Source organism: Plectropomus leopardus, chromosome 9 (genome assembly GCF_026936395.1).
Source record: "Plectropomus leopardus strain MGB_pleo_1.0 chromosome 9, ASM2693639v1, whole genome shotgun sequence".
In the NCBI taxonomy this organism is placed as follows: Eukaryota; Metazoa; Chordata; class Actinopteri; order Perciformes; family Serranidae; genus Plectropomus; species Plectropomus leopardus.
In genome coordinates this window covers 25,750,507-25,763,972 of record NC_142184.1, presented here as the reverse complement: position 1 = coordinate 25,763,972, position 13,466 = coordinate 25,750,507, and the positions used below count along the sequence as shown (strand labels likewise).

General features: G+C 38.5%; 1 protein-coding gene across 2 annotated transcripts; it reads right to left on the bottom strand.

The window, feature by feature from the left end:
* Positions 1-162: 162 nt before the first annotated feature.
* On the bottom strand, positions 163-11,816 carry LOC121946600 (vesicle-associated membrane protein-associated protein B/C-like). 2 transcript variants are annotated; one of them, XM_088082360.1, is made up of 6 exons: positions 11,473-11,816; positions 8,242-8,394; positions 6,654-6,757; positions 5,149-5,229; positions 4,585-4,716; positions 163-2,234 (listed from the first exon to the last, which is right to left on the bottom strand). In XM_088082360.1, the coding sequence occupies exons 1-6, from the start codon at positions 11,528-11,530 to the stop codon at positions 2,064-2,066; spliced, it is 699 nt and encodes a 232-aa protein (XP_087938486.1). In that variant the 5' UTR covers positions 11,531-11,816; the 3' UTR covers positions 163-2,063. The 2 variants fall into 2 exon arrangements, with proteins under 2 accessions (XP_087938486.1, XP_042347179.1); XM_042491245.2 differs by having other exon boundaries at positions 4,585-4,767; positions 11,473-11,814.
* Between the last annotated feature and the right edge of the window lie 1,650 nt (positions 11,817-13,466).

Genomic DNA, 13,466 nt, shown 5'->3' with positions numbered 1-13,466 from the left:
TAATAACCTCCTAAATAACGCCATTGGCATGCTGGTTGTGCACTCCATATGTTTTGTTCTTTCACTATCAAATAGCCATACAAACACACACACACACACACTGCAATCTCTTGTCAAATCTATAATAGAACAAAAAAGTAGACTTTTCAAAGAAGCAGACAGTTGGGGGTTTATGTATTTTAATTCATTATGATGCTACATGATCCATGGTGGTTGTTTAATTATCGTCTTCCTTTACTACAGTATGTTAATAACTTTGCCAGTTATCTTTTTAAGTCTTTTTATTTTTATGTACATACAAAAGAGTATCCAATTACTGTGTGATTACATTGTTGTGTGACTGTATCTTTGCATGTGTGGTCTGAAGCGCTGATGCCTTTTTTTCTCTTTAATGTAGTGTGTATTCACAGGTCAGTCCTCCTCCCAGCCGCCCACATTCCCATTTCTCTGCTCCCCGAGCTCCTTCAGGCAACGAAAAATACAGATATTTATTCTTTTTTTCTTCTCTTTAACAACCTGCTTAGATGGTCATGTGACAGCCGAGATAATACAGCTGTGTTGTCTCAGTTATCTCACGACCGCCGGAGCCCAACACGGAACAAAAGAAAAAGATAATCGAAAGAAAATTAAACACACACAAACTGATAAACCAGACTCAAGATGGTCCCTTTTGAGAAGACAGTATTTCTTTTTTTTGTTTTGCTAATATAACTTCAACACTCAAAAAAAATTAAAATAAAATAATCATAATAAATCCAGGTCATTTCATGCAGACTGCAGAGTGGACATTTGAATATAGTGCATTTGAATACTATAAACAACAGAAGCATCGTGGCTACATGATAATATAAGAAAAAAAAGCAAACAACTGCTGTAATACACTAGAGGACGCAAATACAATACTCCATGGGCAAAATTAAACAAGGTGGCCAAAGCTATTGTTACATACTGAATGTAATATATTGAAAATGTCTGCTTTTGCATGACAAGTTCACTGCTCGAAGGGTGAAGGGTGTCTTTTTTGTCCAGTGCCTCTCTCTCAACCTGAGGAAGTTATTCTCAAGAAAATAAGAGTTAACTGGGAAAAGTGGATGACTTGAACTAAATTACAGTATAGATCACCATGCAGCATAAATTCTTTATCGTAGTCTTGAAGATACCAGGTTATAATTTTTACAAATGGCCAAAAAAATTCTTTCAGATTTCTACTGATTTCTTGGTCTGATCAGCAACAAAAAATGATCAAGTTTACATCTGATTTTAAGCAAAGTCCCCCATTTTTCTGATGTGTACAGGAAATCTGTTCAGATGACGGTTTTGTTTTCAAACCACCCCTCTTCCTCGTTCTAAAACAGCCTGTGATTTCACCGTTTGTGGTCTCCTCACATAAAAACATCCACACGCACAGTCACATCGGCCCTCCTGCAGGAGGCAGAAATCAAGACACGCACACACACACAGCTTCCACTGGCTCACACTTTTACCACATACTGGTTAGAAGACAATACATTAAGTTTGAATCTAAAAAAAAAAAAGTCTTTCACTGATCACTTGTGTTCACCTCTCCTTGCAGATAAGCAGATTTAGGTGGAAGAGAGATTATCAGAAAAGGAGTATTAGATCTTTCTTATAGACACTGTGAGTGAGAAACTTGAAGACTTTAGAATCAATGAAAGACTTTAGACATTCAGCCAGCGTGAAGCCACTTCCACACACACCACTAACTGTTACCTGTGCAAGTTGCGGAAGATCATTTAGGAAGGAGGGATGGACGGAAAGAACAGATCAGAGGTGGTGATTATTTCACAAAGAAAAAGAAAAAGGCAAGACCTGTGACAGAAACGCTCGCACTCATGGTTTAACTTGGGATCACCTTCTTTCGTTCTCTTTTTACATGTTAATTATTCTCCATCCAGACAAACCATCAGGATATTGCCTTAAATGTTAAAAAAGAAAAGAAGGAGAAACCAACATAAACCCAGAAGACATCCCCGTTGCCGTCATTGACGCGTGTCCTCCCGAGCACGCCGTCCGCCCGTCTGTCACTGTGTCTGTCTGTGTCTCTACAGGGCCAGCTTGCCAATGATGACTCCAATGACAAAGAAGAGCACGCAGAGCGCCAGGACTCGGGTGCTTAGGCCTTCTTCCCTCATGGCCGAGGTCGCCATAGCGGAGGAAGTAGAGTGAAGAGCGGCCACTGAGGTCACCTTTCTCTTCCGCAGCCCGTCGTCCTCCTGCGTTCAAGACAGAGGTGTCAGAGATACAGTCAAACCTGCTCAGCTCAGAAAAACATACTGAGATACAGATTGTTGTTGCAAGCTGGCGTAATGATTCCCAGAAGTGTCCAATCACAAGTTGAGTACACACAAATCCCCCAAAGATTAGTACAACACTAAGGTGTTACAACACCTTTGTTGCCGAGGTGTGATGATTAGTGGATCAGCCTCACGGGGACAATGTGGAAGAGCATTCATTTAATCTCAAGAAATGACTGCTATAGTAAAGCACACGACACAAATTATTCTTAATAGAGATTCCAACTGAACTTTTTACATGGGACACTAAATAAAGTAATATGTTAAGATGTGTGCTAACGCCCAAAATATTTAATCAGAATATAACTTTTTTGCGCTGGGCAATGTTGCTCTGTCTACTGTGAAGCCTATAATCTGATGGGAATTTAACAGGAGAAGAAGAAGTCTGTTTTTCCAGCCCTACTGAGAAACTTCAATCATTTAAATATCATAAAATACACAGGGTTCCCACACATTTTTCTGGGACAAAATTTCAAAAATTTTCTATGACTTCAAGGACCCATGAACAAATTTATTGACCATTCACATGGAAGGTTATCGACGCAAGACTACTGAAACAATTAACTTCATTACATACGAACAAATCCATGACTTTTCCAAAACTTTCAATGATTTTTTTTTTTTTTTTACCAATTTCATGACTTTCCCAGGCCTGGAAAATAAGACTGTAAAATGTTAAGACTATTCCAGCTTATTAATTACAGTGGGAACCCTGCGTTCAGAAGGACAATAACTGGTCTGCCTATTAATACATTTAAGTAGTGAGTAATGTGTAATTTATGTTATTTTCTGTAACAAAAAAATGCAAAACACCTTGCACGCAGACTATTGGTAGACACTGAGTTTTCCTGATGAAGGTCTAGTTGCTGAAAGATCGCTATTATTTTTTTCTTTTGCAAGTTAGACAGCGTTTGTCTGCAGTGTGTATTAAACGTCCCCCTCCTCTGCGTCCTTTTTGACAAAGATGTGCAAAGTATTAAGTAAGTATAAGTATTCTTTTGTTCTGAGATGTTCAAATTTACCGTTGTTCATTCCATCTAACATGCAGGCGACTGCTACCGCTAACGATAAGACGACTGTTATGTTCAGCGAGTCCACACTACAGCCTGTAACAACAGTGTTACATAAAGCTTCTGTTTCTGAATCAAAGAGCATCAACATAAGGTACAAGGTAGATGTATTAGTCTTTTTTTACAACAGTTTAAAACTGCCAAAATCACACTTTCCAGGATACCTATCCCGACGGTCATCTCTATAGTCGCCACCTCTGCCTCCCTTTGAACGACATTCAAATGTTTTTAAACATAGTTTGAAAAAATGTAATGAAAAGATTTATAGGAACATAGCTATAGCAGAGCACTAAATACTTTGAACTATTCTTTGATTAAATCTGAAGAGGGAGAGCTGGGCAGAAACAGCTGTTGCAGCATATTTTGTGAGGCGCACTCCCTACATCACCTAATGTGACCCCCCACGAGGGGCGAACATGTGCAGAAAGAATATATTTCTTCCAACCAGAGAGAAGTGATCAGATTAGGCTTTTACTTATTTTATTAGCTGCTAATATTTCCCTAATGAACACATCATTAAAAGTTTACACTAAAACTCGCAATGTGATTGCTAATAATTTTCAATCAGGCCAGAATGGACCAGTCTCTTCCAGCTGAGGTGTTTACATTGGGCACATTTTAGTAGAATATTAGGGTCCATGTAAACCCACTTAGTGATAACTCTGACAGCTATATACAGATATGCAAGTTAACGCATGATGTCATTTGGTGACATTTTCTACAGCCAATAGCTTCTCTCTGTGGAAAGCGCTGGCAACACTGGCAGGTGCAGCAGAGAGGAGCCTTTGGACTTAAGCTCTGCCAAATGCAAAAAATTGTTATTCATTTTTCATTTAATCATTAAGAGGCTGTTGAACTTTCCCCTGAAAGAGAGAGCATTATTTTTGGCATTGATGCTGAATGTGTTGCAGGCCTTAATAATATCAGAAAAGTCCAAAACAGATTTCTGACATTTTGAAAAGTTACATCACTTGAAAACAAAATACTACTCATAAAATAATTGAGATCATTTTAGAGAAACTTGGGATGGTGCTGTAGGTTTGTGGTTCACATGATGTCGCAATCTATAGAATAAATGTTTGCCTTTTTCAAACTGTAGATGCCATGTTTAAGAATGAAACTCTTTCTGTGTATGACAGAGGGCGTTCTGGAGCACAAAATGTGCAGGCAGATTGCTTCTGTGTTTCTGTGCGTCTCACCCTGATCTGTTTATTTTCTTCCCGTAGCCTCTGCACCTCCATCTGCAGCCGCTTGCACTCCTCCATGATCTTCTTCACCTCTCCGTCGTCCAGCGAGGCACTGGCTGACTTGGGCAGCGTGGAGTGCTCGGTCTTAACAGAGGAGGCAGAGGAAGACACAGTTTTGTTGGTGTCATCGTCATGCTGTGGAGAGAGTGGGGGTGGGGAGGGTGGTGGGTCGAGAGGCGGGGGGATGAAGAGACATGCAGAGACGTGGAGGGGGTGAGATGAAAGTACAAACAAATAAATTAAAAAATGAATAAAAAAGCATGTAATGGGTGATACAGTGATGTGTTGCTGATGGGTATGAGACCGAGAAAACACTGAGCAAAAATAAATAAATAAACTAAGGATACATGGAAAGTGAATGCCCAATCTGATTGCATTCCTTGAGATCTAAAATGACAATAATAAATCTGCATTCATTTATGACCCTGAAATACATGAGGCCACTCATGAGAAAATGTGACATCTACACCTGACACTTAGTGACTGAATACTTACAGTAGCACAGCAAAGACTTACAGTTTTGTCATTTTCTAGAGGCATCTCAAATGCACATCTCAACTTTGAATCCATCAGCTCTTCAGGCTTTGCTTCCTTCCACTGTGGGTGAGAACATCGGGAGGGAAAGAGACAGACAGGAAGAAAACACAGTGAGAGTTCATACAGGGATTCTTTAGCATCTGATCAGTGCTGTTTATCTTTATTTTAAGTCATTACTTCACAGGAAACGCTAAACAGAAATTATCTAGAACAGTGGTTCCCAACTGGTGGGTCAAGGTTCAAAAGTGGGTCACGGGTCTATGAATAGACTGCCAGTGACTCCCGAACATGTCATGTCTGTAAAAAACACTATTTTGAATTTCTGGCACGGGGCTTTTATTTTGAAGTACCATTTCTTGCTGTTCAGCTACTATTTTATTGCCCTGTTTTAGTAATATTTGGCCTCTTAACATGCTGTGCCTTTGTAGCATTTTAAGTTCACTGATCTTAAGGCAATTTTCTGCATTTTTGTGGTAGAAGTGCTATTTATTTTTTAATTTTCAGGTAACTGTACTTCACTTTTGCAATGTTTTATTTAATTTTAATCCAAGCCCACGTGCTATTTACATTTTGTGAAAAAAGTGAATACATGGTAATCTATCTTATTTGTGGACCTTGAACTAATGACTAAGGACAAAATCTGAAGCCCGTGGCTGGACCTGCTGGGAACCACTGATCTAGAAGCATTACATTTCCCAAGTTCGGGATGTGTATTTTAAATGTTTAAGGAACAGTTTCTGGACAATGTGACAGACAGACGTAAAGTGCAATATTCCTGAGTTCAATTGGAGATAGTGTAGGCTTCTGAAAGATGTAGGTGTAGGGCTTGAGCATGAAAAATTTCTGTGCCTGTGTACGGTAGTTAGAAAAAAGAAAGGAGGGAATAGGATGTATCAATACTGAAACTAAAATGTTCAAAGCTACATGGCATGATGCAACAGATGAAGCAGCAAAATACTCCTTTGTCTATAAGGATCCTGTCTGATGGAAAAGTGCGGAGTGAATAATGAAAACCCCTTGAGTGCCTGGTTACAGGCAACTAAAGCAGGTGAACCATTATGATGTTTATTCTTATTTTGAGTTATTATTTCACATGTTTGTCAGAAGACACTAATGACATTAATGACGACATTAAGAAATTTCCATTCCATTTTCTGCCTAAAGTGCACCTGCATCGACTGTTGATGACTGAGCGTGACGTGACATATTATGCAAGGCGTGCATTACCAGTTGAAAGCTCTGTGAGCAAACAAAACTTTTGAAGGAATTTTCTGAGTTTTTCCTGAAGGAGTAGCAACATTCAGTGAAAAATTACAGCTCAGTGCATCCAAAAAGATATATATTCTACTGTTTGGTCACACAAAAGTATGTTGACTGATAGTACATATTGGTATCTAGTGCATAGTTTGTGCTTTTGGGCACAACATGCGTTTCAAGTATACAAGTATATTATCCAAAATCAAATTTGCTGATCTGGTACTCACAACTCCTTCCATGTCAGTCATGTCGTATGGAGCCAGCATGGACTGCACCATGAATTTGTGTTTACTCTTTTCATTGGGGTCATAGTCAAACGGCTGTAGCATAACTGTGGACAAAAACAATGACAGAATGCAGAGCCAGAACATCAGTGAAAGAGCGACTTCCTGTACTGGCTCATAACAACTATTATGCAACCTGCAAGTGAAAAGATGTCAGTCTGGTTTATGACTCGGGTAACACAGTGTGACCTGCTGATCTGTCTGGATGATCATTTACTTTGTCCCTGAAGAGCACAATAATTCAGCTCCTAATGAATGTTATAAACTTTATCAGTCTGATATCCATGACTGTAGTGCAGGTGAGAGGCGCAGGAGTAGGCAAGCTTTTAAGCTTTTTAAGCAACATACAGAGCAGGGTAAAATCGTGACTCAAGTTGCTGAAACTTTCTTTGAGAGCTTTAAAGTATTACTGAGTTCTGAAGGCTTCCACCTGAAACCCCATTGAAACAGCTGGACTATGTGGGATTTTTTTTAATTTATTTAAATATAAAGAAAACGTTACTTTAGATTAGAAACTAGGACTCGACAGATTATCGGCCTGGCCAGTTACCGAGGCTGATATTTGGCATTTTGACGATCATCTGTATTTTATTTTAATGATCACTGATAAAATCAATTAATTAAAAAGCGCAAAGAAAGTATCAGCAAGGGATGAACTTTTATTTTGTAAAACCTCAGAGAGTTATTTTTTATTTATTCATTTTTTAATTTAAATTTCCACTTGACTTAATGAAAAAGCTGCAGGGAACTTGCTGTATATGTTAAAAGTTTCAGTTTTAATTAAACATTTGCTGAAGGCATTTCAACAAAGTTTTGTGCCTGAGTTTGTTATATTTCAAATTCTCAATATTGACAGAAATATTTTCATTTTTATTGTGAATGCATATCGGTTCCAAATATTGTTTATCGGTCTCATCAACTACTAGCGATCGGTATCGGCCCTTAAAAAACCCAATATTGGTCAACCCCTACTTGACACAAATAAAAATGTAATGATATGTCTTCAGTTAATAATTCAACTATATCTCTACCATTCCCAATTCTTCAAGACAGAATCGTGCAGGTATCTTTTAGTGCAGATGTAGTTACCCAGCACCACAATATTTCTAACCTCAAGAGGCCAACAGCTGTATCTGTATGAGAATTAGAGCTGAGGCTAGATGATTTATTTTGGTTCTGAAACATAATACATGCTGACTGATAGCTTTAACAATGTCTTCTCTTTGTGTTTTATTCTGAGTAAAATGATACAATTTTTAAACTTATTTTAGTGTTGCTGCTGGGTGAAATGATCAATACACGCATCCATTAGATTCACAAATGTAGTGATTTTTTCCTCGGATAACAAATGCCTCGTCCTAATCTGGACATATTGTCTGAAAGCAACTATAGATCTTCGAATTAGGCGCCAAGACAAAAATACAGATATCTGACTGTATACGTGTCACACTTTTCTTTGAATGAGATGTGAAACCTCCACTGTTAGTTTGAACTTTTGACTGGGCCACAAGATGCAAACATGTTTACTAACCAGAAACATTGACGGAGGTTCCAGCGTCAATGATGCCACTGTTTGGGCGCACACAGTATCTGCGAGGCGCGGTTGTCTTGACTTTGAAACAAACATTTCTATCTGTTGGGTTGGTGAGCTTCAGAGTGGCAGTGACGACATCTGTAAACGGGCCTGAGGAGGAAACAGAGAAACAGCACAGTGACTAAAAGGTGTGTGTGAATTTATGTTTGTGTACTAGTTTGAGTGTTTGTCATTTGTGGACATTAGAGCTGTCACGATAGTAGGCTTATTAACCTGATACCAATACCCAGAAGAATACTTGATACCATTTTCGATACCACTGGGGGGAAAAAATGTAAAAAGAAGGAAAAAAAAGAAGCATAAAACATATTTTTAATGAAGATAAAAAACAATACAAACAATAACATCGATGACAACATTTTTGTGTTGCTTAAGGTAGTGGGAAAAAAAACAGCAAGATTACTGTAAGATATTAATGACAACAACATTTTTAGCTTGTCAGAGTTACTGCACTACTGGTATAAAATCAGCAACAATCATATGTATATCCCTATCTATTTTCCGTACTTCTGGTGACTTGGCACCATATTTTCATGGCTAAGCAAAAAAAGTAGGTAGGGTAGGCTGCAAGTGTTTCTGTCTAGTTGCAGGATGACTTTTCTCAGCTTCAGTCTTTGACTTTAAAAGAAACACAACACGTTTCAGACAAAAATGATCGTGTTAACTTGTTAGGTAAACAGTGGATACGGCTTTGTTTCCTGGTTAAGAATCAAAACTGTTCGTGTATGATAAAGTGCGTACACTTATTGTGTGTCTACAAGGATGAATATGTGAGCAGTGTTTGTGAGAGACTACACAGAGCCAGCCAAAAACATTGCACATTAAACATTAAAAGGGTGGAAAGAGCAGCAAAGTGTGCAAGCATTTACTTTATTATTCACGCCCCGCCCTTAACCAAAACCTGGACACTATAGCAATCTGACTACATTTCTTGTTGCTTGTGCAGATCACCCTCACAGGTCCCTTATTAGACCATCTGGCCCAGTTTCACAGAATATTTACCCTCTTTTGACAACTGAACCTTGCTTTTGGAGATGTGTGATGGACAAATAACCTCACTGTGTTTTCTAATCAGATATAGTGGGCATCAGTAACTGAGTGGGCGTATCCATCTTCTCCTAGGTTATCTTTGCATTCAAAGCCCTGTAATAATCAATCACCGAACAACCAGCCACTGCCTGATTCCATCACCTTAGGCCAGATCTTGACCCATTTCTGCAGCAATATCACACCCAAAGGCACTTATTTCTGACTGTAACCATTATCCCTAACACAACAACTCAGCTATTTTCACAATCAGTCTGGATATAATAAAGCTGGAAAGGAATTTCGGTTGCACATTGAGAGTAAACTGTAAATCTCCCATTCGCAGTTTGTTGGCTTACAATATTGTGAAATAAGCATGATAATAAGGCTGAGCAATGGCATCCTGGTCGTAGAAATTGCCAGAATAGTCACTTATTGGTGGTCGCAACAGCGTCGAGAGGAAGGCGTATGCCAAGTATTGGACCACATCAGGGTGTTTCACACGTTGTCAGAAGGTAAAAGAGAAAGCGAAGGGAGCAGCTGGGTGAATTAGAGGCAATAAACGGCGGGCCTACCCTGACGCTGCAATGACAGCGAGTCGTTTGACTTGCTAGCTAAGTTAGCTGAATGCTACCTAGGCTAGACGACGCAGAAGTTCGCTTCCGATTCAGCAGTTAAGGGGAGAGTTAAGGGAAAAGTCATTTTCAGCGCTTACCTATTCTTGAATTTCTGCACCTCCTACTGCTACGAGGGCGTGTTAGACGTTTTAAGTAATGCCTCGACGTTGTCTGAAACCCACTTTCAGATTTCTGAAACCTTTATTCTATTTTTGTCAATGCAAAAAAAGGAAGGTTTCACTGCTTTAGTCACATGTAGACCATGTTAGACCAGGTCCAGATTACAAACTACTCTAATTAGACGGGTCAAATCTGAACTAGATTATCCCAGAGACAGAATATTATTATGAACACAATTCCAGATTTGTGAAATCTATTTTTAAAATGTGAAAATGCAAAAAAGGAAGATTTTATTGCATTCTTGTCATGTAAACTGCAACGAATCAGGTCTAGCTCGAAAAACACTATATTTAGATGCCTCATATCTGGACTAGATTATCCCACAGAGGCTAAATATTACTTAAAACACAGTATTAGATTTGAGAAACCTATATTTTTAATGACAGTGCATAAAATGGTAGATTTTACTGCTTTTTCCTTTATCTAGACAATGACCAGATTGAAAACCACTGTACTTAGAGAGACTAAGTCTGTACTAGATTATAGAAGAAGGTCAATTTATTACATTTGTCTTTTATCCTGCTACATTTTAGGAGTTGAGGGATGAGTTGATTAAAATCAGCAGCTACTATGCAGATTCCATTTGGTTCTTTGGGCATGTTGCTGCTGATGGCATCATTCAATTTCGGCAGTGATTTTTTTTGAATTTGCATCAGAGTCTTGTGTCCTTATGGCTCCCAACAAGGTCCTAAACGACTAAAGATTATTTTAGATAGTTCAGATTATTTTCAGATTTGTGAGAAACACAGTGAATTTTTTATATTTTTATTTGTCATTTTCACAAATAAAGTTTAAGTTTTACAAATATGTAACTGTGTTTTAAATAATCTATGATCTAGTCTTTGATCTGCACCTAGTTCAAAATCGCGAAGATTACAGTGAAATCCTCCTTTTTGCGTTTTCAAAAATGGAATAAAGGTTTCTCCAATTTGAAGGTGGGTTTCAGACAGCGTTGGAGCTTTAGTTTAAAAGTCTGACACACTTTCACCACAGTAGGAGGTACAAATAGCCATGAATAGTCCGTTCAGCATTGCATCTTGCGTTTCCCTTCACTCTCCCCTTAACTGCTCAATCGGAAGCCTCGAATCGGAAGCGAACTTCAGCGTCGTCAGAGCTAGCTAGTTAGCATCGTCGCACACAGTGTCGTTTCACCTGTCATCGCCACCGCTGTCGTATACACACTGTACTGACTCCAGCTGGCCTTCTCCGTCAAATTTAATCACAGCACCAACAAATATCGACACATTAGCAACACTAACTGATGCAGAAATCGACACGGTGGCTGTAACGTTAATTAACAGCTCCTCGGTTAGCTACCTAGCCCCCGGCCCTGCCCTCTGGTTACCTCTGAATTTCAGTTCGTGTTGTGGCTCTAGCACCAGGACTTGTTCTGGTCTGGCCATGTCCCAGAGCTTCTTCCTGTCGTGACGGCGAGGGAGGACAACAGTATTTTACTGTAGGCAGCCCGAGGAGGTGAACCAGCTGGCTCCCGGAGAAACAACCACCGGTCGTCCACGGTCTTTCTACGAGGGGGAAGGAGGGGGAAGATTACAAATGCAGCACCACTCGGACTGACTGGCTGACTGACTGACTGCCACCGACAGCTGCTGGAGGCTAACGGGCTAATGCTAACTCTGCTAGCAGCGGAGGAGAGACGGAAGGAAGGAGGACGACGACGTCACGCGAGGGGTTGGGCCGCCTCGACATGTCACGTGGTTCACAAGCATTTAAACTAGAGCCCTGTTTATTCTAGTGCACTAATTTAAACTAGTGCACTTAAACGGCCCTGATTTAAACCTAAACCTTATTATTTATTTATTTTTTAATCATAATATATATACACTGAAAAACTAATGGGCAACTAATCAAGATATGTCCCACAAAATACAAAAAACTGTAAATTTTTTTTCCTTTTCTTTGTAACCTTTTGCTGATTTCTTCTTAGTTTTTGGGTCATTTTTTGTTTGGTTGCAAGTTGCCTTCTTCCCATGTTTTTAAAGAAATTAGGCCAATTTGATTTCAAAGCGTTAATAGACAAAAATTAAGAAGCAACAAGTTGATGCTTGATTTATCGAGTCGTCTATGATACTAAATTGTTTTTGTAAATTGTGATTGGAGTTTTTTAACTTACATTTTATTGACCAATTTAAAAAGAATAATCTGTAGAGTAAATTATAATAAAAATACTTATTTAATTTAATTTAATGGGGAAATTCTTTATCCATAAACAAAAAAAAAAATAAATAAAAAAAATAGGTTCACACCACTCTTTCTATCTTTTCTGGATTGATTTCAACCCAACGCTTTCATCTCTTGCAAAATAACAAAAAAAGCAACAGATGTTTAGACTTTTACTAAAACTTATTTGGCGGAACCCCCTGATTTGATATGACTAAGAATTATTTTTGTTTGCTTACGTTCGTTTCTGTCTGTGTCCATTCTTTTTTTTAAAAAGATTTTTATTGATTTATGTATTGATATAATGATTATTTATTTATAATAATTTAGTATGTTTTATGTAGAATGTCAGTTGTCTGTACTCTCATGTATGTTTGTGTTCTCTATTTTTCACATATTTTTGTTAAATAAAGCTATGAAAAAAGCAAACATTTACAGATGGTCACAAATGGTCAAAAATCCCCCCAGAGTACTAGATTAAGACCTCCAGGAATACCATAAAAAGTCCATGCTGTGGTATTTGGTTTCAAAAACTTTTGACATTTGGAGATTTCTGCAAGAATTGAATTTTTCCATGATTGGATGGCGAGCATTTCTGTTCTGGAAACTGCTGAGCAACCCCTTATTATCAATATACCTATGGAGGCCAAAAATCCTGTGAATACTCAATGACTCTACATTGTGGTTGCAAAATTCCATGAGGCTGTGATTATCCCACAGGTCACTACACTGTAAGTCATTTTGTATAGTGACGTCAAAACTCAAAGAATGGTCTCACTCCACTGACATGGCCAATATGGGGACTAACATTCATCAGATTCTATCTTTATTATTTTGCAAATTGTGTTATATGTATCACAGGCATGAAAAATTTGCAATTAGTCACTAAATTCAACTTGATTTATCATGGATCTGGCTAAAAACAAGTCATGGGTGGTTGCCATTTTGAAAGCCCAAGACAGCCACCACAGAAAATACAGTTAAAAAAAAAAGAAGTAAGATTTATTTGGGCATTTCTCAGACTAAACTTTACAAAATGTACAGTTTATCAACTCCCCAAAGATTCCTAACAAAGGTTGTAGCCTGGAATTTATGAACCTGACAACCAGACTGGGGAGGATAATTAATCAGGAAGATTATGGACCAGGGCTGCGACAGTAT